This window comes from Helianthus annuus, chromosome 14, assembly GCF_002127325.2.
Source record: "Helianthus annuus cultivar XRQ/B chromosome 14, HanXRQr2.0-SUNRISE, whole genome shotgun sequence".
In the NCBI taxonomy this organism is placed as follows: Eukaryota; Viridiplantae; Streptophyta; class Magnoliopsida; order Asterales; family Asteraceae; genus Helianthus; species Helianthus annuus.
In genome coordinates this window covers 105,126,445-105,153,438 of record NC_035446.2, presented here as the reverse complement: position 1 = coordinate 105,153,438, position 26,994 = coordinate 105,126,445, and the positions used below count along the sequence as shown (strand labels likewise).

General features: G+C 37.9%; 1 protein-coding gene and 1 long non-coding RNA gene across 2 annotated transcripts; one reads left to right on the top strand and one right to left on the bottom strand.

The window, feature by feature from the left end:
- Positions 1-19,573: 19,573 nt before the first annotated feature.
- LOC118486287 lies at positions 19,574-20,267 on the bottom strand. The gene is made up of 2 exons (XR_004878278.1): positions 20,082-20,267; positions 19,574-19,975 (listed from the first exon to the last, which is right to left on the bottom strand). It is a non-coding gene; the product is annotated as an uncharacterized LOC118486287 (long non-coding RNA).
- A 3,249-nt stretch (positions 20,268-23,516) lies between these two features.
- LOC110907067 (protein FAR1-RELATED SEQUENCE 5-like) lies at positions 23,517-25,894 on the top strand. The gene is made up of 6 exons (XM_022152101.1): positions 23,517-23,797; positions 24,045-24,303; positions 24,493-24,879; positions 24,953-25,057; positions 25,175-25,299; positions 25,483-25,894. The coding sequence occupies exons 1-6, from the start codon at positions 23,517-23,519 to the stop codon at positions 25,892-25,894; spliced, it is 1,569 nt and encodes a 522-aa protein (XP_022007793.1).
- The last annotated feature ends 1,100 nt before the right edge of the window (positions 25,895-26,994 follow it).

The following is a 26,994-nucleotide window of genomic DNA, read 5'->3' as shown; positions in this document are numbered from 1 at the left end:
ACCTTCAACATAAGAAACTAGTAATTAAAGTCATTAATACATAACCAATTAAAAAGTGCAAAAGATTAAAAATAAAAAGTATTACACTAAACACTTGTCTTCACCAAGTGATGTAAGAGACTTAGGCAAACATGGCCTTTTATTGTCAAGAACTCTTATGATCAATCATGGATCCCGAGACGACTCACACACTCTATGATGGACAATGGACAATGGTGGTGGATGATGGTGTTGTGATGGTGGTGGGTGGTGGGTGATGTCACACCCTGACTTTTGCGGAAGCGTGATTATGGGGTGACTTACTTGTTATCATTGCATTCAACCATATCAAACAATCTATATGATAATACCAAAGATTTGTCATCCATAAAATGAGTCTAAAACATAACAACATTGTCTAAAACGTAGACTTCAAAATTTAAGTTTTACAAGCCAGATGAATTGTGTAAAAGTTTGCTAAGGACTCGTCAAAAGATAATAGTTGAAATCAAAGTTTGGAAGACGTGTCTCGTCTAGGATTAAGACATGCTGGCCAAACCCAAGAACCATGGATGACATCTTTATACTTAACATGACTTGGAACTCCAACGCCCGCCAGATCCATACTTAATTTCCTGAAATACATGTAGTTTGGAAAACATCAACAAAAGTTGAGCGAGTTCATGTGTATGTGAGTTTGTACAAATCGTTAATATATGTCTGCATAAATTGTTAAAATGTGTCTATATGTCCTTGGTATGTAGCAATAAGGAAAAACAGATCAAGTAATGTGTAGCTAATACATTAATAAGTGATATGGCCTAGGAAGCACTCAAACCTGTAACGCGTACTTCATACCGGTCCTTCCGGCGGAACGACATAGTCACCACATGCAGCCACACGCTGGCCCATGTGTGGGGCTCGCAACACCCAATAGATCTATCACTCATGCCTCTCGGTCCTTATACAAGGATTAATGGTCTTACGATAATAGCCTATCCATTCACGTGATCTAACAGTAAATTCCTTAGCTAATCATACCATGTATAAAAGTGTCTGTAAATGTCTGTAAATGTCTGTAAAAGTCTGTAATGTCTGTAAAAGTCTGTAAATGTCTGTAATAATTGTAACATGTATTTCACCCCCGAAGTATAAAACTGAAAACAGTTAGAGTTTAGTGTTTTGAGTTACGTTACTTTGGTATTATGTTGTTAAAATAATAATAATTATTTTAACTTTATTAGAAAAATAGTTAGACAACTACTTCGTATTTATTTTCTCGAATATTTTACTAAGTGTTCGGATTCTCGGAAAATTTCGGCAGAGTCTCCTCTGTAAATAGAGGTGTCCATGCTTAAATAGCATATCATTTTCTTTTATATATATCCAATAGTTCATTTTCAATAATCAAACCGACATATCGACAAACAAAACGTTACTTACTTTATTTCAGCTTTATTACTCAAAACCGGACTGTTTTCGAGGATTTTTATAAAATAGTTAACCTTTTCTAAAAATTACCAAATGTTTTACAGAATATCACATATGTTCCAAAGTTTATTGTGTAAAAATATCAAAGTCCAATTCATTACCCATATTTTATAGAAAATCATTTTCTCGACTGCAATCAGATTTGTTACCTTCTGATCGCAGTTTACGGAAATATTCACTAAAAATCAACCGTAAGTCCGTTTGACAAAATTCCAGTTGGAGGGTCGTCCTGACAACGGTGTCCATCTACTGTAAAAATTCCATGAGTCGGTTTCACTCAGGTTTCAGGTTATGACTTCGAAAACAACACACTTTTTCTGCAGTAAAAATGAAGCTTGAGCTGCTGTCCAAAAATAGTCTTTTAAAAATAGTAAACGGTCTAGAAAAATTACGATTCCAGTGCCATTTGTTTAGTTATTCCAAAATACTCATTTTAGGCTTCAGAAAATCCGTTTTTCAATTTAAAATGATCCCGTTACAGCCTGTTAAAGTTGGCTGAAAATCCAACTCAGCAAGCTGTTTATATTGTAGAGGTGACTAAAAGTGCATAAAGGAAGATCCTAACCATGGTTTATTGATGAAAAAATGTTAAAACTTCAATCATGCTTTAACCAGCCCTAAACCATCCAGATTTCAACTTCTCACAAGCTTTTTATACTTGGTTTTTAGGCAGAATTTTAAGTTCACATTTTAGTGTTTTAACTTTTGTGTGTGATGAACATTCAACAAATCGTAACAAGAATCAAGGTGAAACAAGAGTGTGAAGAGACTTACTACTAGCACAAGGCTAGGGTCGTAATCTTAGAATGAGATGATGGTGGAATGTTGGTGACAAATCTTGAATCAAACTTCCTTGAACACCTTCAATCTAGCACCTCTATGGATGAATCCTAAATCTTTGAATAAGAGCTTTTAGTGAAAGAAATGGAGATGGTGAAGGAAGGTGATGGTGAATTCGGTTATGGAGAGGGGGGGGAGTGCTTGTGCCGAAAATAAGGAGGGAGGAGAGAGAGGTTGAGTGTTAGTTTGATAGTAATGATGGTAAGTCTTGGAAACATGCACTACTAGTTCATAGGGTAATCATACCCCATAATTTTGGCCAATAGAACCAAGATCCTCTTTTCACACAATCTCAACAAATATATTTAAATGATTATGGCAGAAAATCGGTTGGGGGGGGTAAAGTGTAAGTTTTTGGTAACTATTAGGTAATAAGTTAGAAGGTTAAGGGTATTTCCAAGTATAGTGGGTGTATGCCATGTTTTCATGGTGTATAGGGATTTTTGTGATCATAATTAATTAGGAATGATAAAATAATATTTCTAATAATATTTTGGTGTCCCGGGTAATGTCTGGTTGTTCGGTTTCGTATCGTTCCGTTAAAGTGTTTAATTGTCCCGAATAGCGTCTTTTGTGCATCTTTTTGTAACGAAATTAATTCCAACACTTAGGAAAGTGTCCAGGACCATTTAGTCAATACTCTGTATAATATGAGTGTGTTAAAAGCTGAATTGTTACTAAAATGCGGAATTCTGTAATTAAATTGCGTTTTAGGCACTTTCCGGCACTCAAACTATCACCTAGTGACATAGTCTTATGGTCCTCACTTCCCTACACTCCACACTAGTGTAGTGTTTTATCCCTGGCCCATACTGGCCTAAAAATAGTATATGTCTAAGTGCTGGCATTGTCAGCACGTGTCTGAGTTATTCGCTCACTGTACTAACTGTGCTTTGTGCATCAGGTTTGTCACTAAGAGTCTGTATGAAATAATTGAAGTGACTGTATGTAAAGAATGCACATGTATGTATATAACATAAATCAGTAAGCAGTTTAAAGCATCAGATGTAATCAAGCACAGTCATTAAGCTCATAATTAAAATTAATTCATTGTACGGATGCATGCAAAATTGACGGTTGTCACATTCTCCCCTCGTTAATAAAATTTCGTCCTCGAAATTTGTACTACCTTAACTCCTTAGGGTTTCATTATGCGTGTATGTATACAAATATTACCGAGGCAAATAGTCACCAAACCGAATCAAACCTTATTCACATCAAGTGAGTCCCAGAGTATATAACAACACGAGTCCAATGGTTAAAAAGTATGTGCTTTTATCATTTAATGTCAAAGGCATAAGTCGTATTGACGTGTAGTCTAGTGTAATCCAGTTACAGGGGTTCCACAAAAGAGGAGTTTTGTCCAATAGGATTTTCAAATAATCGGTCACGATATGCAGACGAGTTTTCACAAACCATAGCCTCCACTATATGAGCTAAAAATCAACCACTTGGAGATGAAATGACTTGTCAACTTTCGAATAAGTAAATGGTAAGGATTTGTGTGTTGACATTCTCAAATTGCGAATATACACTGAATGAAATACAAGCGAATCTGGTGTATCATTGTCTTGATTCGTAGTTGCATCCGAAATGTTTAAATGACTTAGTTCAAACAAAAGTATATGTAGTTTTGTGTAAAACGATCGACCATGATTAGCACAAGCTGCAAATTTGCAATGACACCACAAGGTGTCGAAATGACGAGAAATAATAATGGTGACTGAACAAGTTCACCGTGCCTGAAATCTCATGAAAGTGTACTGAGACAACCTGAAGATTTGATTTACACAATGTCGTAAAGTTCCCAGTTGAATATGAAATATCAAAGAGTCACTATTTTTGATCGAAAGTGAAAGGTATTAAATACCGCAAGGTATTCGAATGATAGTAAAAGTATCGTTAGGAGGTACATCGTGCTACGAAATGAATCCATGTACCATTGCCTTAACTGTGACGACCCTAACTTTCAAGGTTAGCTTTGTTTAATCTCGAGGCGCTTGAACTGTATTGATATCATTCATGTCCTTCTATACTTCGTCTTTGTGTCTATGTTCTTTAAGTGTGATTGTGATTAAACTTGTCTGATTACACTTAATTTCTATGAGTAAATAGTTGTGTGTTGTTACATATTAATGATAGAAGTTTAAATTATATGAGTATATTCAGTCACACATTATAATTATATGTGAAGGTTATATGCTAGATAAATGTGACATGATTATATGACCACAACCCCTTGGTTCTTTGGGTTTTATCTCGGCCCATATATATATATCTATATTATGTTAAGCCCAACCGAGCCGACCCAAACTCCATGTAGGTTAATGTATTACGTAAATACTTAATACATTTGTATAAGCAATTAGGGGCATCCATTTAATTATATTTTGTATAAGATACGCAAACCCTAGCATTAACCCCCCCCCCTCTTGGTCGACGGTAACACTGATCTGGTCGGAGCTTTTCTTTTCGTTCGTTGCTTCTTGTGTACGGTTAGTATGCTTCTCTCTTTGAATGTTAGGTGATAGCTTTTCGTTCGTTGCTTCTTGGTCACCTTTGTTGCCATGATAGATTAGATGTATATATAGAATTTATATTATGAATGTTAGGTGATGCATAATTAATTGTGACGTAACACTAGCAGTAAAGGTCCAATAGGTTTGCATGTAATAGTTTGATAAAGGATTTTGGCGGCCCATGTGAATATGTTCGTAGTCTTCATCTAAACAAAACCATGTGCATATTATAATGATGGTGTCAGTCATAGGATAGGGTCAATGATTGTTTATAAATTTATAAGGTAAATTTGATTATGTGAGTAATATAAGAGCCTTGTAAACTGTGTTGCTTATCTTGAGCAAATTGATGCTGTCATTGTTGGGAGTGCATGATGACTAGCAATGATGATGTTGGGTCTGACATAATTAACATAGTATATGATAATGATCAGCTTTATAAAAATTGTTTAAGTCATTAAAGTGTGAGCTTATTGGGTATAACCGATTGGCTGGGTTAGTGGGCTTGTTAGGATGGGCCGCAAACTGTTGGTGGGTTTAAGAAATTGTCGAATGATGGAAATTGTTAATGAACCGACTGTTAGTGATTATTGAAACTTGGATTTGTGGTTTGAACTTGCATGAGAATTGGATACATGTTATATGATTACTTGATGGTAATGGGTTATTATATTACTGATTATGACACGTACAACATGAGTGTTTTTTTGTAGGCCTTTTGTGTAATGTAAATGTAGAATAACTATTGAGTGATTGCCTACAAACATGGTAAATAGTTGTTAGAAAAATAGAAGTGTAACTGGCCTGGTTTTTTTAATTGAGGATCTCACACATCCCTTCTGGTCGCACAAAGGAAACACCTCACGCACATGTTTAGAACCGCACACTTGCCACTCGATCACACACCATCGATGGGCCTTAGACTTATGAGACTGCACACTTTTATGATTGATGTTTTGGACTGCTAAGTGCTTGTTTAAAACATGGATTGTAATGTGAACCGGTATAGCGTAGGAGTATCTGTTAGACAAAGGTACATTAATAATGGACTAATATGTTACACGACTTCTTGTTATGACTTGCATAGTGAAATTTGTTTTACTGTATGCTACTTGTGTAACGTTTACTGAGGATACGTGATATGTGAACATTAAACTGACTATCTTTGGTAACCACGGTAGGGTATGGTTGACCAACTGGGAACGGGTAACATGATATACCGAGCAATCTAAGGTGAGTTCACTGCTCTTTTCTAAGCATGTGTCCCGGTGGTTTGGGACATCTGGTAAACGTTTCTAAAGGGAATACTGGGTAAACTGTTTATTTGGGATGTTGGTTATTGAACACAGTATAAATCATGTAAGACCCCATACATCTACCGTGTTGCGGAAGAAGCAACGAGGTATTTAGTTGATAGCGCTATTAGGTTTGGCACCCTCACACCGGGCCGAAAGGACGGGCGTGAACTAATTACCTGGACTTCATGACCAATGCCTAGTTAGAGGCATTGGGGTTGGGCATTCTCATCATGTACATATAAGACCCCTTACATCTATTCAAGGTTGTTTGATACATTGACATCATGACCAATGCCTAAATGGAGGCATTGGGGTTGGGCATTCACATCTAGTCGCCACATACGGTAATCGAGTAATAACAACATCAAAACTAAACGATGAACTGTTGTAAACACACATCTGGTAACTAAACGCGTTAACAAACTTTGAACTCACCAGCGTCGTCTGACACACTTGTCTGCATGCTTGCAGGTCTATACGGTTATAACTTGTGGAACTTGCTGTCTGGAAGGCTGGAGTGGTCATGGGTTGAGATACATGGAAAAACTTAGAAGCTTAATGGTTTATGTACACATGGTTTACGAAATACTTAAGAAATGTTTTATGCTTCCGCTGAATACGATGATTTGTAATTACTTTTTTTGTAACACGTAATGCAAATAAATGAAAGTTTTATTTAAAATCTTGTATGAGTTCAATGTGATTGGTGGCTAGATCCTGGTACGTCACACGCCTCGCGGGGGTTACCGCTTGGGGTAGTTTTGGGGGTGTGACATTAACGCACAACTGTGTTGAGACTGCTTTAATTGCGATAAACGAGACGGATTTAGAGTAAATAAATAATTTAAATCCGTATATGAAGTGAGTAACCCAAGTAGCACAAGCTTCAATTTTGTGAAAATATCACCTCAAGGTGTCGAAGTCAATCAAACGATTTAGTGGAGTCATAGATCAACCGAATCTACTACGACTCGTAATGAAAGAGTCTTTGCAAAAATGATTGAATATGATGCCCTCAATACATCATATGACGTCTTAAACCAAATATGCAAAATGGAGAAGTTCAAGCAATTGAACTTATTTTCAGCGTAACCCGACAATAAACGTATGTATCAACAAGGGAAGTCTCAGCATGGTTACAAAAATAAACCATGAAGGTATCTTGAAACAAAAGAAGTTTTCGAGAAAGTGTGTTGACTTGATAGCAAAGAGTCAACTGTTACAATAATGTAGGCCATTCGAATCACGAACCAGTAGTTAGATTTAGCAACATCATATTTGAATTTTAATGAAGCGTTCGAAATGAAACCGTATGCGTAGCAGATGTTGCACGCATAACATGTGAGTTTTCAAGTGATGAGACAATGAGTATGAGGTAATGACCAAGTACCGAAGCAAATGTGTGTTCGCTCTCAGCGAAGAAAATCAAAGCGATACAACTACTTTAAGGGGAGTAGAGATGCAAACATCTACTCGGCTAGAAGCAAAAATGAAGATTTAAACGAAAGAATTTCAAGTACTTTCTGTTCTGTTAACTGAAATGGCATATATGTCAGGTTAGTGGTGTTCGATTGAGTTAATAGATATGGTGTCTAAGTAACAACCTTTACATGTTTGGATCTGGGTTCCCAAGGGTCCTAATCATATGTTTTCTAGATCCTCAAGGTTTCATATTCTGTGTAACTCGGTTTTGTGCATTGTGTAGGAAACACCATCTTGTGTGCGTCTAAAGACAAGTTATCGTCCCACGATTTCCCCGGTACTTTCTTCCTGAATTCATCGCTAACGACACTTGACCATCAATCAGTCGTGTAATAGTAGTTGGATCCTCACAGTTAGTTAAATACGTAATTCGTTAATCCTTAGCGAGAGTCACCGACTCTCGTGGGTTAGCTCGTCCGGCTCCTAGTAATTGATGCTCATTTGAAAGTCACATCCTTCTTCTTGATGAGCAGAGTTGGGATTACCCAAAATGGGAAACTCGGTCTGTTATCTTCCTTCTCTATCAGCTACTGAAGCTACACTGTCGATCCTTGCATGTCCGAAGGTATAAATCGCCAAGGTGTATTGGCTGCAAGCGCGGCGCCTGGAAATCAAATTGATGCAAAATTCGACTTGTCATTGAGTAGATAATTCTGGCAAGTTTTCGGGGATGGCTTCAGGATATTCTTTTATCACAGGGTTATCTTCGAGTTTTGGTTCTTTGGCTCCCTTGTCCCCGACATGAGCCAAGAAACAACACATCCTTTACGCAACAACTTTTGTGCCTCCCCGCAATTGGTATTTTGTAGGGGCATATCCTGCTTCATGAATCACGGTCGTTTCTCCGTTCGTCATCTGGATGCGGATAACCATCTTCACATGGTTGTTCGACCACCAGTCCATCCCAAGCATCACATCGAAGCTTCCCTTAAGCTAGTTCTAATGGGTACTGGAATATCTACTTACTCGCTGCTTAAACCAATTATACTCTCAAACTCTAGAGGTGCGAATCGTAGAATTTGCAACAGTATTTGGCAATACAGATGCATAACATTGAGTAGTATGGGACGTACCGATATCCATGCTTGGATTCCTGGCGTGCTTCTTTGGCTCCGGTGTTAGACATTCTTCCCGTGACTTTGTTTAATCTCCCTTGGGCAATCTTTCCTAAAGTGCCTCATATCCCCGCAGGTATAACATCCCTTATCTTTCCCCTTTCCTTTCTTTCCACGCTTCGTCTCACTCCAACACGTTTCCCTGTTGTGTCCCACTTTGCCACAGTTGTCACACTTCCCATTTTTACATCGCCCGGTATGATGACGTCGGCACCTGTCGCATTTAGGTAGCTTACCCATGTACTCTTTTCTCTTTTTGGCCTTGTTGTTGCTACTCGACTGGGTACCCAGTTTGAAATTTGCCAACTTTCTCTTGTTGCCTCCAGATGACTCTACATGAGTCTCCTTCTTTCCCTCAGAGGTTGAAAATTTGTTCATCCTGATTGCCTCTTCAGTCAAGGCCACACTTAGATTAATGGCTTCAGCGATCGTTGTAGGCTTCGATGTCGTCACCATGCTCATGATTTGGGGTGCCATTCCCCAAATGAAACGCTCAATCTTCTTAAACTCTGGGTCTACCATGTAAGGAACGATACGCGACAGAACTTGGAACTTCTCCACATACTCAGCTATTTTTGGACCTTCCATCTTCAAGTTCCAGAACTCAGTTTCCACCTTCTGGCTTTCTGTTCTCGAACAGTACTTTTTATGCATTAGCTCTTTCAGCTCGTCCCATGATAAAGCATACGCAGTAGTCTCGCCCATCGTCTGAACCTGGAGTTTCCACCATGAGAGAGCCCCATCTTGGAACAGTCCAAAAATGTACGTGACCTGGTGCTCTGGGGCGCATTTGCTCGCACGCAAAACAGTGTCCGTTTTCTCAATCCAACGCACGAAAGCTACGGCACCCCCAGTGCCGTCGAAATGTAGGGGCTGGCAGCCTAAGAACTGCTTGTAGGTACAGCCGTTGGATGGGTTATTTCCCGAGGTACCTCCGCTGCGCTCAGAGCGAAGGGCCTCGTACTGCGCGATGACCTGTAAGAGGCGTTCTTGAAATTCCGCCTCTGTAGTCGGCAGAGGGTTGTTGGTATCGGTGATTCCTTGAATTGACATCTTCTAAGAGGAAGATTGGATAGGTCAGGTTTCTTTAAGAACATAAGCACAAAAGCATCTACTTAACGACTGAAACCCAGGGGGTGTATTACATATATGTATATACGTAGTTGTTATAACAATCAATCACATATCGTCACAATTATTGCACAACATGTAAATAGGAACGTAACAAGTAAACATGTAGCATTATAGTTGTAGCACAAATATGCTGATCAACAGCGTGCTTAGTGGGAACATAGCGACCGAGTTTTTCATTAGTTATTAGCCATAAGTATTGTCGCATGTTTAAAGATGATTGGGCTTTCGTCATCCTCCGACCATAATCACTGTGTCTTAAAAAACGTATCATATCAGAAGGAACGCAGGGTCACCCTACCCTTGTCCAACAAGTATATTAGTGCATCAAAATTACGTAGTCAGAAGTGGTCTTTAAAGTCTCCACAAACCCGGCTTATCATTAGTGTTTTTACCAAAGTGTAATGCAATCCGCATGAATCCAGAAACCAACTATACTGGTGACTGAGGAAGAGGAGGAAAAGAAAGTAAACCGTTAACACGCGTGGACTTCCTCCTCGGGCTTGTGTACACGTCGAAGTAATTGTCTGCTCTGCTGCTCGATAGTAAAGAAATGAGTATCAGAATCCTGGGAACGGTGTGATAGCAACGGTCGAGAGCGCAAAAGGAACCTTGATATATGTGGAGGTTCAATGTATACTGGCAATAGACAGGGTGGAGGGCGTGGTGTCTTACATAAACTTTTCAGGCAATATGCTGTCTTGTGATGTAAATACATAAATCATGTTTTCAATTATGCAATGTTTTTGCATTTGAAGTCACCAAATGTGGTGTCAGCTCAAGCTCCAACACTCTGCGAATCATATCCTCAAACTGTAGCTCATGTGACAGGTGCAACTCATCTTGTGTGTGGCCTCCATTGTGTGAGGATCTAACATTAGCGTAGTGTATGATAAGAACCATCAAAATGGCTCATCCAGTGCCGTAGGGGTGAAAGTAGCAAATGGTGCGGTCTGTGAGGTCGTAGGAAAATGTTGTTGTAGCCGATGGGATCGTTACGCAGGTGCTGATCTGGAGTACCTTCTTAGGGTGCGGGTATATCTTGAAGGAAAGCGTTAGGCATTTTGGCGCAATGGACGTCGGTCTTCACAAGAGCAACGTCAGCGGGTGCAGGTGCGGTAGAAATGTCTCAACAAAAGGAGATTCAATAGGTGCGGGTACTGGGTCTGGTAAGAGGTGCAATGTCTGGTAAACCAAAAGGAAACAGGGTCATAATCAAGCAAGGGTGCAGGACCAGCAGGTGCAACATCAAGCTGGCCCGCAAGGAACTGGAGCTGCCTCAGGGGCAGGTCCTGGGGAGTGTGAGGGTATGTGATCTTGAGCAAATGTTAATGCAGTAGTCAAAGCGGCGTCGTCGTCCGTGTCGGGAGCAAAAAGCGGTAGCCTGCCTGTTGGTAAAGTCGTAAATGTCGCAGACTCAAAGGAGTCTGAAATCGAGTGTATACTAGAATCACAGGATAGTTTGACAATAGGGATCTCAAAACGTAGAGTTAGTAACAACGTCCTCATCTAACAATTTGTCAAAGGGGTAAATTCTTGGGGAAAATAATCATGAGAGGTACGGCGTCGAGAATCGGAGCCACGATGTGTGCGTCATCGAAGTGTCCAAATGATGAGGTGGTCGTGGACCGAAACAAGGATGACAGGAAGATTCTTGTCAAGGAAGCCATCTGCAAGGGTAATTCATCACCAGGGTCTGGCAGCGCGGATGGTTGGCAGTCGTCCTCGTTCTTGGTCAACATGTCAGGGTCACTCGTCAGACAATCTCTGGCGCAGGTACAGTCTCATCATCTGTGGCGGTGGCGGTAGGGTTGTCAATGCTTGACAACTCGCTTTTTGATCAAGGCGACATGTGTATCGGTGCATGGTAGTCATAGTATGTATTAAAACAGTTTCCACATATGCACGTTTATCAATAATCAACAATTAAGCATGTATGCGATAGCAATGTAAGCAAGTAATCATCCTAGTCTTCCCTAGACTATCTCACCCAGTCTCTTAGACCGAACTCCCTAGTCTCTCAGACTAACTCCCTGGTCTCTAAGACCAACTCCCTGGTCTCTCAGACCAACTCCCTGGTCTCTAAGATCAACTCCCTAGTCTCTAAGACCAACTTCCCCAGTCTCTAGGACTAAATCCCTGGTCTTTAAGACTGAACCTCCTCAATCTCTAAGATTGAACCCCTCAGTCTCTAAGACTGAATTATAAACATGTATTTTGGAATGTGTATTGTGCCTTTTGTTTGTAAAAATGTTTGTTCCCTGGATCTAGGTGTTTTGTGTATGCAATGAAAACATGTTTGTAAAAGCGTTTTCGTGAGAGCCCTATTGATCGTAGTCTAGACTCGAGAATGAATCCTAGTTCGCTACGATCGAAGCTCTGATACCAAGCTGTCACACCCTGACTTTTGCGGAAGCGTGATTATGGGGTGACTTACTTGTTATCGTTGCATTCAACTATATCAAACAATCTATATGATAATACCAAAGATTTGTCATCCATAAAATGAGTTTAAAACATAACAACATTGTCTAAAACGTAGACTTCAAAATTTAAGTTTTACAAGCCAGATGAATTGTGTAAAAGTTTGCTAAGGACTCGTCAAAAGATAATAGTTGAAATCAAAGTTTGGAAGACGTGTCTCGTCCAGGATTAAGACACGCTGGCCAAACCCAAGAACCATGGATGACATCTTTATACTTAACATGACTTGGAACTCCAACGCCCGCCAGATCCATACTTAATTTCCTGAAATACATGTAGTTTGGAAAACATCAACAAAAGTTGAGCGAGTTCATGTGTATGTGAGTTTGTACAAATCGTTAATATATGTCTGCATAAATTGTTAAAATGTGTCTGTATGTCCTTGGTATGTAGAAATAAGGAAAAACAGATCAATTAATGTGTAGCTAATACATTAATAAGTGATATGGCCTAGGAAGCACTCAAACATGTAACGCGTACTTCATACCGGTCCTTCCGGCGGAACGACATAGTCACCACATGCAGCCACACGCTGGCCCATGTGTGGGGCTCGCAACACCCAATAGATCTATCACTCATGCCTCTCGGTCCTTATACAAGGATTAATGGTCTTACGGTAATAGCCTATCCATTCACGTGATCTAACAGTAAATTCCTTAGCTAATCATACCATGTATAAAAGTGTCTGTAAATGTCTGTAAATGTCTGTAAAAGTCTGTAATGTCTGTAAAAGTCTGTAAATGTCTGTAATAATTGTAACATGTATTTCACCCCCGAAGTATAAAACTGAAAACAGTTAGAGTTTAGAGGATTTTTATAAAATAGTTAACCTTTTCTAAAAATTACCAAATTTTTACAGAATATCACATATGTTCCAAAGTTTATTGTGTAAAAATATCAAAGTCCAATTCGTTACCCATATTTTATAGAAAATCATTTTCTCGACTGCAATCAGATTTGTTACCTTCTGATCGCAGTTTACGGAAATATTCACTAAAAATCAACCGTAAGTCCGTTTGACGAAATTCCAGTTGGAGGGTCGTCCTGACAACGGTGTCCATCTACTGTAAAAATTCCATGAGTCGGTTTCACTCAGGTTTCAGGTTATGACTTCGAAAACAACACACTTTTTCTGCAGTAAAAATGCAGCTTGAGCTGCTGTCCAAAAATAGTCTTTTAAAAATAGTAAACGGTCACGAAAAATTACGATTCCAGTGCCATTTGTTTAGTTATTCCAAAATACTCATTTTAGGCTTTAGAAAATCCGTTTTTCTTTTTAAAATGATCCCGTTACAGCCTGTTAAAGTTGGCTGAAAATCCAACTCAGCAAGCTGTTTATATTGTAGAGGTGACTAAAAGTGCATAAACGAAGATCCTAACCATGGTTTATTGATGAACAAATGTTAAAACTTCAATCATGCTTTAACCAACCCTAAACCATCCAGATTTCAACTTCTCACAAGCTTTTATACATGGTTTTTAGGCAGAATTTTAAGTTCACATTTTAGTGTTTTAACTTTTGTGTGTGATGAACATTCAACAAATCGTAACAAGAATCAAGGTGAAACAAGAGTGTGAAGAGACTTACTACTAGCACAAGGCTAGGGTAGTAATCTTAGAATGAGATGATGGTGGAATGTTGGTGACAAATCTTGAATCAAACTTCCTTGAACACCTTCAATCTAGCACCTCTATGGATGAATCCTAAATCTTTGAATAAGAGCTTTTAGTGAAAGAAATGGAGATGGTGAAGGAAGGTGATGGTGAATTCGGTTATGGAGAGGGGGGGGGGTGCTTGTGCCGAAAATAAGGAGGGAGGAGAGAGAGGTTGAGTGTTAGTTTGATAGTGATGATGGTAAGTCTTGGAAACATGCACTACTAGTTCATAGGGTAATCATACCCCATAATTTTGGCCAATAGAACCAAGATCCTCTTTTCACACAATCTCAACAAATATATTTAAATGATTATGGCAGAAAATCGGTTTGGGGGGGGGTAAAGTGTAAGTTTTTGGTAACTATTAGGTAATAAGTTAGAAGGTTAAGGGTATTTCCAAGTATAGTGGGTGTATGCCATGTTTTCATGGTGTATAGGGATTTTTGTGATCATAATTAATTAGGAATGATAAAATAATATTTCTAATAATATTTTGGTGTCCCGGGTAATGTCTGGTTGTTCGGTTTCGTATCGTTCCGTTAAAGCGTTTAATTGTCCCGAATAGCGTCTTTTGTGCATCTTTTTGTAACGAAATTAATTCCAACACTTAGGAAAATGTCCAGGACCATTTAGTTAATACTCTGTATAATATGAGTATGTTAAAAGCTGAATTGTTACTAAAATGCGGAATTCTGTAATCAAATTGCGTTTTAGGCACTTTCCGGCACTCAAACTATCACCTAGTGACATAGTCTTATGGTCCTCACTTCCCTACACTCCACACTGGTGTAGTGTTTTATCCCTGGCCCATACTGGCCTAAAAATAGTATCTGTCTAAGTGCTGGCATTGTCAGCTCGTGTCTGAGTTATTCGCTCACTGTACTAACTGTGCTTTGTGCATCAGGTTTGTCACTAAGAGTCTGTATGAAATAATTGAAGTGACTGTATGTAAAGAATGCATATGTATGTATATAACATAAATCAGTAAGCAGTTTAAAGCATCAGATGTAATCAAGCACAGTCATTAAGCTCATAATTAAAATTCATTAATTGTACGGATGCATGCAAAATTGATGGTTGTCACAGGTGAAGTGTGAGAGAGGTGGTGTGCAAAGGGATGTGTTGCAAGAGCTCCAAGCACTCCTATTTATAGGCTGAACATAAGCTCGGGCACGACCCCGTGTCCATTGGGCACGGCCCTGTGTCCATCCTCCTCTCTTTCTTCATTAAATGCAGTTTGTCTGCATTAGTTGACCACGCCCCCGTGTCCGCTGAGCACGACCCCATGTGCAGAAGCATATCTGTACTATAAAGATTTGCCTGGATTCCGCGAATCTTATAGTTGACCACGGCCCCGTGTCCGCTGAGCACGGCCCCGTGGTGGGCGATGGAAGCTTCTACAACTTTTTCTTTTCTGCTGACATTGGGCACGCCCCCGTGCTCACTGAGCACGGGGCGTGTTCAGTCTTCTGTCTTCTTGTTTTGCTTGGGAAGATGCTGTCGGGAGGTCGGGCATGCCACGTTTGTTCCTTTTCTTGTATTTATCTTAGATTTAGCTGCCTTTTTGCTTCTTTTGTTTATTTGAGCTCATTTAATCCTGAAAATACAAAAGGAAGACAAAAGCATACTTTGTCCAACATTAGTACCAAAAAAGGGTTAGTTTTATACCACAATTGATGTAAATTATATGTTGCATCTTGTGCACATCACTAAGCTCCTCCGGTAGTTCAAGTCTGTAGGCGACTTTTCCGATCCTTTCCAGAATCTTAAAAGGTCCAACATATCGAGGCGCTAGTTTCCCTTTCTTGCCGAATCTGACCACACCCTTCCAAGGTGACACCTTTAGGAGTACGTAGTCGCCAACGTCAAATTCAAGGGGCTTGCATCGTCTATCGGCATAACTTTTCTGTCTACTTCGAGCCTTCAACAGTTGTCTTGAATTTGGAGAACTTTGTCAGTCGTTTCTTGTAGTAACTCGGGACCGGTTAATTGCGAGTGACCGATCTCGTGCCATACAATAGGCGATCGACATCTTCTTCGATATAAAGCCTCGAATGGTGCCATTTGGATGCTGGTATGATAACTGTTGTTGCACGAGAATTCGACTAATGGCAGGTATTTATCCCAATTACCACTGAAATCTATGACACACGAACGGAGCATGTCTTCAAGGGTACGGATCGTTCTTTCAGTCTGTCCGTTGGTTTGAGGATGGAATGCGGTACTTAAGTTAAGCGTCGTACCGAGAGCCGCTTGAAACGTTTCCCACAATCGCGAGGTAAACCGAGCATCTCGGTCAGAGATGATTTCGCGAGGTGTACCATGACTATAAATGATCTCGTCGGTGTAGATTCGGGCTAATCGTTCTACCTTGTAGTCTTCCTGTATTGGCAAAAAGTGAGCAGATTTGGTCAAACGGTCAACGACAACCCAAATGCTGTCGTGACCTGATGACGTGTGCGGAAGCTTTGTTATGAAGTCCGTAGCTATACTCTCCACTTCCATATAGGGATTGGTGGTTGTTCGAGTAAGCCAGAGGGTCTTTGATGTTCAGCCTTGACTCTTACACAAGTCAGGCATTTCCCAACGTAGAGAGCAATATCCCTCTTGATGCCCGGCCACCAGTACTTATAGCGAAGATCCTGGTACATTTTGTCGGCACCGAAATGAATAGAATATCGGGATTTGTGGGCTTCGTCCATCAAAATCTTTCGTAATTCGGTCCGCTTAGGGATCCAAATTCGGTTCAGAAAATAGAAGATCCCATTCGATTTGCTTACAAGCTGAGCTCCATCGTGATAGATTCTTTCCTTCTTCAGAGTGCGTTCATTGAAACAGACGTGCTGAGCTTCTCGGAAGAGGGTTTCGAGATCGTGTTGGCATTGTAGGGCGGATTCTCCACAAAATAATCGTTCATTAACACTTCGTTGGCATGTATACGATCACGATCTACCATCTTCTTCTTTTGGCGGGACGAACTAGATTCAAGTTCGTTATACACTGGCACAAAATATTTAAGCGTCTCATTGTCGGAAGACGACTGGGTATTGCCATCGCTGTCCATCGGAAACGTCGAATCCGTAGGAAACTCCATTTGAGAAAGATGTAGATTGTGTGAAATGTGTTTGTGTTTTGGTGTGGGGGAAATGGTTAAAAATGGAGATATTATATATATAAGGTTTAAAGGTTTTTTTATTAAAGTTTACCGTTAAAAAACAGTTAAAAAAAGCAGCCCAACTTTCAAATTTTGCAACATTACAACGTTTTAAATTTCACGCGTGAAGATTTCCACGCGTTTTAAATTTCACGCGTGGAACTCATAGGTGGCGGCGGTGTTCCCATGTTCATCACTCGTGATGGAGGGGCCATCACGGACCGCCCCCAGTCCCCTTATGCCCTCATTTGTATCAGTATATGTATCCATACCAATTTTGGGTATTTGGTACCCAGTTTTATTGATTTTGGTATTTGGTATTTAGTATTTTCGATATTGGTACAGGTAGGGATGAGCTCGGTACCGTCCGGTACCGGAAATCCCCAAAAGTGGGTACCGGTACCGAATATACCTAGTTCGGTAAGGTTCGGTACCGGTACGGTACCAGTATTTGAGGGTAAAAACCAGTAAATACCGCTATCGAACCGGTACTATATCGGACCGGTACCGAACCGATACCGAAAATGCTAAAAGTCGGTACCGAATCGGTACCGAAAAGTACCCAGTTCGGTAAATTCAGTACGTACCGGGAACGATTTGCTCATCCCTAGGTATAGGTATGGGTAAAAACAAGTACTGGTACTGTATTTTATACAGAACTCTAAAAGTTTCTTTTATATTATGTTTTATTTCATATTATGATATTTATGGTACTCGTATCAATTTTACCTATTTGGTACCCGTGTCGTATTGATACTCGTATCGGTTTTACATATTTGGTATTCCTATAGTGTTGTGTTGGTACTCGTGCCAATTTTACCTATTTAGTATCGTACGATTACTCAGAAAATAAAATAGAAATAAAGTGGTACCAAAACGGGTACCGAACCAAAATACTCATACCATACCAATATATTCGGTACGATATTTGGTTCTCAGTTTCGTTCCAATTCGATAATGGTATTTTCGGCATTGGTATGAGTACGGATACGAGTAGTGTACCAATCTCATCCCTAATCACACATACCAAAATAAATGCTAATCAAATTTAATTGTGTACCTAGCAAATTATTTATAAATGGACTTTATCTTAGGGTTAATACTTTGTTAATACTAATGTTTTTATCGTTTTATCTGTAATTTTATGTTGAGTAAACTTCAATTTGCCACCCTATAGTTTGCCCCAACTTGCACTTTGACACCCTATCTTCCACTTTTTTGTTGTATGGCACCCTGTGGTGGAATTTCATTGCATTTTGACACCTTGACATCCCTTGACCGTTCACGCTAGTTTAAAAACGATGTAAAAAGACAATCCTACCATTTTACAATTGCAGTATGCCACCCTTTGGTTTATAATTATAACACTTTGAAATTCTCTCTAAGTTCTAATTGTTTCATCGTCTTTAAAGACACAACATACGTATGCAAAGGTTTTACTTTATTCAATTAAACATAATCAAATTAATCTCACAATTTGTTTAACTTTAACAGTCAAACGTAATCAAAGCATTACTAATAATCAAACCAAACATAATACTTTGACTTTAATTAGTCAAAGATAATAATCAAACCAAATCACAAACTGTAATTCTTTGACTTTATTTAGTCAAACCTATGCAAACCATGATTGTGAACACATGACTAAACTAGGCAATGCAATGTTTGACTGGGAACCCATGACTAAACTAACAATCTAACCCATGATTCCACTACGAACAAATATAATGTGACCATCAAGCCTGCACTATGACCATCAATGTGAGCATTGAACCTGCACCATGACCATCATCTGAGTCCAACAAATGTAACTTAGACGAGATCTGTGACTGTCATCAAACCTGCACTGTGACCAATTGGATTGCAATGCAATGTGACCAAGCTACCATGTGAATTGATATGTGAACTATACGTTGCTTTAAGTTTCTGAACTGTCACCAACTGTATTGAAATGCAATATGATCTGTAACTATATGAATTGATCATCTGTGAACCCATGAATGAGCTACCATGTGAACCCATGACTAAGCTACCCTGTGAATTGATCATATGTGAACACATGACTAAACTACCCTATTAATAGATCTGTGAAGCCATGATTATTGCATCGATGAACCCATCACAAAGCTACCCTATGATTTGATCATATGTGACTATGCATCATTTGAGAACCCATGAATATTGTTCATCTATGACTATTGCCCATGACTATTGCTCACAGGGGTTGACAGGGGTTAACATTGACCATCATCAAACCGAGCTACCACGTGAATTGATTATATCTAAACCTGTGACTATTGCACCATCAAACCAAGCTACCCTATTGCATATGTGAACACATGACTAAGCTACCTTGTGAACCCCCGTGAACCCAAGCATGCATTCAACTAACCAAATAAACACAATGAACATGTTCAAGAACCATTCAATAATATACATATCAAGCTAATACCATAAGAACCATTCAATAATTATACATATCAATAAGTTAAGTTAATACCAAAAGAACCATTCAAACCTAGTGACACATATTTGACCATAATTACTAAGTTAAGAATTACACATAATCATAATAACCAAACTAGTATTATACTAGTCTTGGTGAATGCGGTGGTGATGGCAATGGCAATGCTCTGTTATGGTGATGGCAGTCGTAACGGCGGACTAGAGAAGGGGGTGATGGCATTCTGCTGCTTGGTGGTGATTGTTGTGGTGATGGCGAGAACACCACAGCAAAGTTAAAGGCAAATTTGTTCATTCATAGTAGAACCATCGGCACCTGCACCATGGTGTGGTGGTTCTGTGCCTCGTGGACCCTTACTCCAACTAAATCGGATAAACAAGTACCATTAACATCTCAATTTCAATTACAATTAAAGAAATAGACAAGTGAAATCAAGTTAAAAAAGTGAAATTGACAAGTAAATCATACCATGAACTGCTTCATTATGAAGCTCCATAGTGAACTCCATGATCGGCTGCGAGGTTAAGCTTGGTGACCAAAGTGTGCGTGTGTGTGTGTGGTAGATTGTGAGTCATTGGTAAAGTGCAGGTGCATATCGAAATGAAGTGAAGATAAGGGAGGTTGTGAAATGTATTTATGAAGATTCAACTATGAAACGATCTTCCTACCCCTTAACACTAACGGTCAGTTAACTTTTGACTGACGGGAGTGTGTCAAAGTGCAATGAAATCTCACTAAGAGGTGCCATACAACAAATAATGGTAGATAAGGTGTCAAAGTACAAGCTGACGCAAACCACTTTGCAGTAAAAGAATGACGCAAACCACTTTGCAGTTTATTCTTTTACATATTTTATACATAATATTAAAGTAGAATGTCGATGGGGTTTCCACCCCCCCCCCCCCAACCAAACTTTTGTATATAGTAGTCCTAACCCCCTACCATCTTCTATACTATACTAACTCCTCTATTTTTTAACATATTAATTTTTTAACTAATATATATGTTTTTTTTTTCAATAGCATTCATTTGCTAATTTTCATATTAAAAAACTAATTTGTCATTGTGTTTAAAAACTTTATAAAATACCATTTTGATCCTCTCAAGTTTCTATAGTTTTGAGTTTACTCCTTTCGTTCTTAGCTTTTTAAAAACTAATTTTTTACGTACTTGTAGTTATAAATTCGAGTTGGTCTACGTTTCGATGCTAGTTTTTTTTTTTCAAAACGAGTCATGTCAAATATAATACACTTTTGTGCTTATTTTATGTACGTTTCGGTTGGTCTAGGTTTCGACATAAATTTTGTTTCAAACGAGTGTGGTCAAATATAATACGTTTTCATTCGAAAATATAAATTCGAGTTATTCTACGTTTCGACCCCGTCGCAACGCGCGGTGAGTACAATTTTACTTTGCAAAACACTAATGTCCCTTTGATGTGAATGTATTTTCTTTTGTCCTTTTGTGGTTTTTTTAATGTTCTAATTAATTCCCTTTGATTACGTGTCAGTTTTCTCTTTATACACGTTTTTATGCTTTTCTTTTTTGGGTACGATTCCTATGTTTGAGTCACGTCACATATAAATACTTTATGATTATACGATACAAATTCGATTTACTTTACCTTTTTATCCAAATGCAATACTTATATAGGTTACGTTGAGTTAAATCGGATACGTTGAAATGCGCGTTTTCATATAGTTACCGCATCACACAACGTTTGGACTAATCTATTTTATGTTTGCAATGAGCCTGCGCGCATCGCACGTGGGTCATATTACTAGTTATGAAAAAAAAATACATCTTTATGTAAACGTTTACAAATTTAAATGTCACTTGATCGTATTTTAAAATTTTTATAGGGTAACATGCTATGAATTCATTTATTTTTCACAGGTGAGCGTATATTAGACAAACTTTGTGACTCTAAAATATCAAATTAGGTTAGAGAGATTTTTTTTCATAAGATGCAAAATTGTAATGTTTAATTGTTATAATATTAGTACTTTAGTCTTATATGATTTTTTTTTATTTTCTTCATATTTTCCGTATAATATCATTAAATAATCAAAAATATAAAATAATACCTAAATACTTGTTCTTGTAACTTTAACGTTCAAGTAAATCCACGTATCCAAATTTTTATTAGATATTAGATATATTTAGGTAGAGGATCCTGTACAAAGTTCATCTTTTATAAGAAGTGTAAGAAATAATTTGGGAATGACAAGTGTACCTCATCTTAATTAATTCAAAATGGTATATTAGTAATTGTACATTCTTGTCAATTAATTGATTTATAATATAACTGAAAAAAAATAACTGGCGATGAGAATGTTTAGGGATTGATTCGAATTTTGTATTTTTTTGCAACATCCAATACGATTGTTATCTACGTATCATTCATCATCAATTATAAATACAAGAAGTCTTATGAAATCGCTAGAGACAATACAGTTGTTTAACTTCTGCGCCCTTCTTCGATTCTGGTGTTTTATATCAATTTCTATGGAGTCCGGCGATGCAGGTACATGTGTATCATAGTAATTTAATCTGTTAATAGTTATCATGTTCCGATAATTAGTGTTATTTGTTCGACGTTTTTGTTTTTAGTATGCCGTTTTTACAGGACATGAGTATGGTTTGATTTTGTGTGTATGTAGTGTTTTATAGATTAAGTTGTTTAGGGTAAGTTGTTCTTTTAGTGTTTTTTCATGATCATGTTTTTTTTTATTATTTTTAAATGTGTAGTGTTATATGCATGATCAATAGTGTTATATTCTGTTCACACATCTTATTTTCCTTTCATAGTGTTTTATACATTGAATTGTTTACCCTTGTTTTAGTAAGTTTTTGTAGTGTTTTATAATTAACAAAGATATTTTTTTATATTTAGATGTATAGTGTCATATGTATGAACAATAGTGTTATATTCTATTCACACATCTGAATTCCCCTTCATACTGTTTTATGCATTGAATTGTATTAGGGTAAGTTTGTGTAGTGTTTTATCATTAACAAAGTTATTTATTATTATTTTTTTTATATTTAGATGTATAGTCTTTTTATCCCCAATCTATTGTGTTATATTATGTACAGGCATCTTAATTTCTTTTCATAGTGTTTTACGCCACACCAATACTGTTATATTCTGTGCAGACATATTTATTTTATGGTTCATAGTGTTTTATTATTATTAAGTGTTTTAAATCAACAGATTATTTGTTAATTAAGCTGTATAGTGTCTTTACAGTAAACATATAGTGTTATATCTTCATATAGTGTTTTATCAAATTTAGAAACATGTTCTTATCACTGTTTTATAAACGACTGATGTGTCGATTTTTTGTTGTAGATATCCCTACATACCAGCCCGTTGGTAATGTTCAGGTGTCCCAAAATTCTGGGAGGAAGACATTTATACCAGATGTCGATGATTTGATTAAACCTCAGATGCATATGATGTTTGATTCGCTCGAAAATGCCTTTCTTTTTTACCAAAGATATGCTAAGGCGGGAGGTTTCACAGCTAGGAAGGGTACTCAATACGAGCCTCGATAGGATGTAATACATAATAAATGGTTCGTATGCTCAAAAGAGGGTACTAAACCTTAAAGGCGATTGACTCGACTCAGGAAGCCGGTAGTTCTAATGTTAACTCGAAGTCTAAGATTACTCGCAGGGTTCCTTCTATAAGGACCAGATGTGAAGCGTGCATTCGGGTTAAGTTAACCCCGGATAATCTTTACGAGGTTTATTACTTCGAGGAGTCGCATAATCACTCATTTGTTGCTGAAGATGACAGGTACCTGCTTCCTGAAAACAGAGGAATCAATTACGTACAGGAAGAAGCCGTGGATGCTTTGAGTGCCATAAACGTTGGTCCAGTTAGCGTTTAACATTATGAGGACTCTTTATGGAGGTTTTGATAAGGTAGGTGCCACTAAAGTTGACTTCAAAAACTTCAAGAGAGACTTAAATAGGTATATAGCTGAGTACGATGCTGACATGGTTATCAAACGCCTAAGAAGGAAGAAAGAATTTATGACCAATTTCTCTATGGAATACCTAACAACTGCCGATGGCGTTTTACGTGCGTTGTTCTGGGCCGATGGTGATACAAAGAGAAATTTTCATATGTTTGGGGATGTTGTGTCCTTCGATGCTACTTATCTTCATAACAAGTTCGTATCCTACTTTATTTTTAGATTCATTACATCCATAATAGATCTATATCATAGTGTTTTATCACCATGATAATGTTTTTAGTGTAGTGGGATATGCATGAAAAGACTCGTTAACTTTATCTCATACTAATAGTGTTTTAATTTCAATTTATTATTTAAATAATGTAGATTGTTTTATGTTTTTACACTTGTATGGATTTTACAATATCAAATCAGTAATCACACCAGTTTTTTTTTTGTGTAGGTACAATATGATGTTTGTACCTTTTACCGGCGTTGACAATCACTATCGTAATGTTACCTTGGGTGCTGCTATAATAGGTAATGAAACTGCCGAAACATATAGTTGTTTGCTTAACGCATTTCGGCAGGCATTTGGGCGCGCACCACCTGTGATTGTAACTGATCAAGACCCAGCGATAAGGAAAGCTATTCAAGATACTTGGCCTGAAAGTAGGCACTGGCTTTGCATGTGGCATATAATGGACAAACTTACTACCAAGGTTTATTAAATACCAAAATTATTGTTTACGACGTTTATTGTTTTAATGGAATTGTTTTGTTAGTTTTTTGTACTTTTTTATATCTTAATATGTCGTTTTTTATTTATCGATGTTGTTTTACTTTTGTATAATGTTTTATCATGTATTTTGTATATTTAATTTTTTTATTGTTGACTCGTTGTTTATTAGGTTGGCGCCAACCTATGCAATAGCACCGATTTTAAGAAGAGGTTGTGTGATATTGTTTGGACTGATGCATTACTACCAGAACAGTTTGAAACTGAATGGGGTATTATATTGGCTGATTTTGATTTGGTGAATCATGAATGGTTACAGTCAATTTATCAGATTAGGGATACATGGATCCCTGCGTACTATCGTGATGAACACATGTCAGGGCTGATGCGTACTTCATCACGTTCGGAGAGTGAGAACCATTTCTTTGGGCAGTTTTGCAACCCGAACTGTACGCTTGTTGAATTCTTGGGGCATTTGACTCTGCAATTGAAGCCCAAACACACGAGCACAGGAAGAATGATCACGATACTAGGCACACGAACCCATATTTGCAAAAGAGTTTGTCTTAGAACAACAGGCGGCAAACATATACGCACGGACAATTTTCTTCGATGCGCAACTTGAAATTCAGACAGCCATTCACAAGTGTGGTATTGGAAAATGGGATGATAGAGAGGATAACTTTGTGAACTTCTCTGTGAAAGACTTTTCTCAAATGTGTACTACATTTTTTCAGGTAACCATAGAATATAACAATTGTTTGTTTATAATTTTTCTTGTTCATGGTGTTTTATCTGATAGTTTTAATTGAGTATATATTTTTGTTCTCATTTTTTTTGTTTTTATGTATTAGGTTATGATGCGGCAACTAGACATGACCATGAGTGGTTCATGCAATAGGTATAAACAGTTTGGGCTTTTGTGTGCGCACATTTTTTGCGTTTTGCGGTTTCTTGATATCAGGCAGTTCCCTGAAAGGTATATAATGTGACGGTGGACCAGGGAAGCTGTTCCTAATAGTGCTCCTTGAGCGATATTAGGGATTAGTGAAAGTGATGATCGGTAACAGCAAGTTGATGGTGTTGTACGGGAGATAACAAGGTCAGCCGAGTCTCTTATTAACAGGTTGGTTCATAACTTTGATGTGTTGTGCGCTTTCAGGGACCATGTTGTCCAGTATCAATCGACGGCTGATCAGGCAGTCGTAAACGCACCCCCTAGGAGTCGTCGCGATAGGTTTGCTGAAATAACTGGATACACCCAAGAAACACCTGTAACTGTTTGCATGCCGAAAACCATTAGATTTAAAGGTATGGGTAAGCCTTCCAGAATGAAGAGTAATCGTGAAATTGCCATTATTCAATATGTCAAGAAAAACAAGGGTCGTGAATGTAGCAATTGCAAACGTCGGGGGCATAATATACGTACCTGCTCGTACCCGGCAAGGGAAAAGAATGACGACTCCTCAGAAAGTGATGAAGCGGCGGTTGAAGGAGATGACGATGAGGAGCTAGAAGATGCGGCAGGTGAAGGAGATGACGAAGAGGAGCTAGAAGATGAAGAGCAGGAGTAGTTGATTACTAAATTATGCAAACTTTAAGTTTTTTCTATTTTTTTAATGACGTTTAATTTTTTGTTGGATTCCTTGTGTTGAAGTTTATAGATTTCGAACTTGTCTTTTATTTTCATGTTGGCCATGAATGGGAAACATAATGTTTTTTACGTTGTTTTTTCTTAAATTCGTTTATCATATTCTAAATATAGTGTTTTATATTGAATTGTAGTGTTATATTATAGGTTCGATTTCACATAACATGAATCAAATGTGACCATGCTGGTAATCTGTATTAAATGCAGTAATATACACGGTGTTATTGTGATATACAGTTAGTTTAAAGTCTGACATTTACTTATAGTGTTTTATATTTAATTATAGTGTTATATTTTATGAATTTGTAGGTTGTCAAGATGAATAGAAATTGTCATTTTTTTAAATTGATATAAATGAATTCTTTTTTTATAATATAGTGTTTTATATTTAAATGTAGTGTTATATTATAGTTTCAACTACCACAACAATAATCACATTAATCAAACACTTACATGTTGTTACATTATACCTGCAGTGTTTTATACTGAATTATAGTGTTATATTAAGGAAAATAGACCATTACCATCACTTAGTACAGTGCGTTCCGTTTACCAGACAAAATGAAACCAGTCTAATATCTAAATTAAAACATGTATCAAAACATTTCAGAACCAGGCCACCAGGCTAATATCTAAAATAAGACATGTATCAAAACATTATCAGTTGTAACGAAACTATGTGCTATTCTTCATTCAATCGTAACTCGATCCTGTGCTTTGCAGTTTTAGCATTTTCCATTCTTTCATCTTCACTCAAATTTGCGTACTCATGTACTTCTTTCTCCATCTTAGATCGCAGTGAATTTATGTCACTTAACAAGATTTTTTATATGTACTTTATTCGCAAGTCACATAGTTCTTTCGATTGATCTTTCAACACCTCCCCCGTGATGTCTCGCTCTGGCGATAGCCCGCAGTTCCATTCGCGCACACTTGTCCCTAGTGAACAGAAATACAAATTAAATTAGCGTACATGCCAGTTTCAACTTTAATAATTAAACTATAATTACAATAACACCTTTA

What these genes read in the sequence shown, in the direction of transcription:
- LOC110907067 (XM_022152101.1), top strand. Translation starts at nt 23,517, where the DNA reads ATGAGGACTCTTTATGGAGGTTTTGATAAGGTAGGTGCCACTAAAGTT. An exon ending in GCTACTTATCTTCATAACAA is followed by an intron (nt 23,798 to 24,044) that starts GTTCGTATCCTA and finishes TTTTTTGTGTAG; the next exon opens with GTACAATATGATGTTTGTAC. An exon ending in GAACCCATATTTGCAAAAGA is followed by an intron (nt 24,880 to 24,952) that starts GTTTGTCTTAGA and finishes CTTGAAATTCAG; the next exon opens with ACAGCCATTCACAAGTGTGG.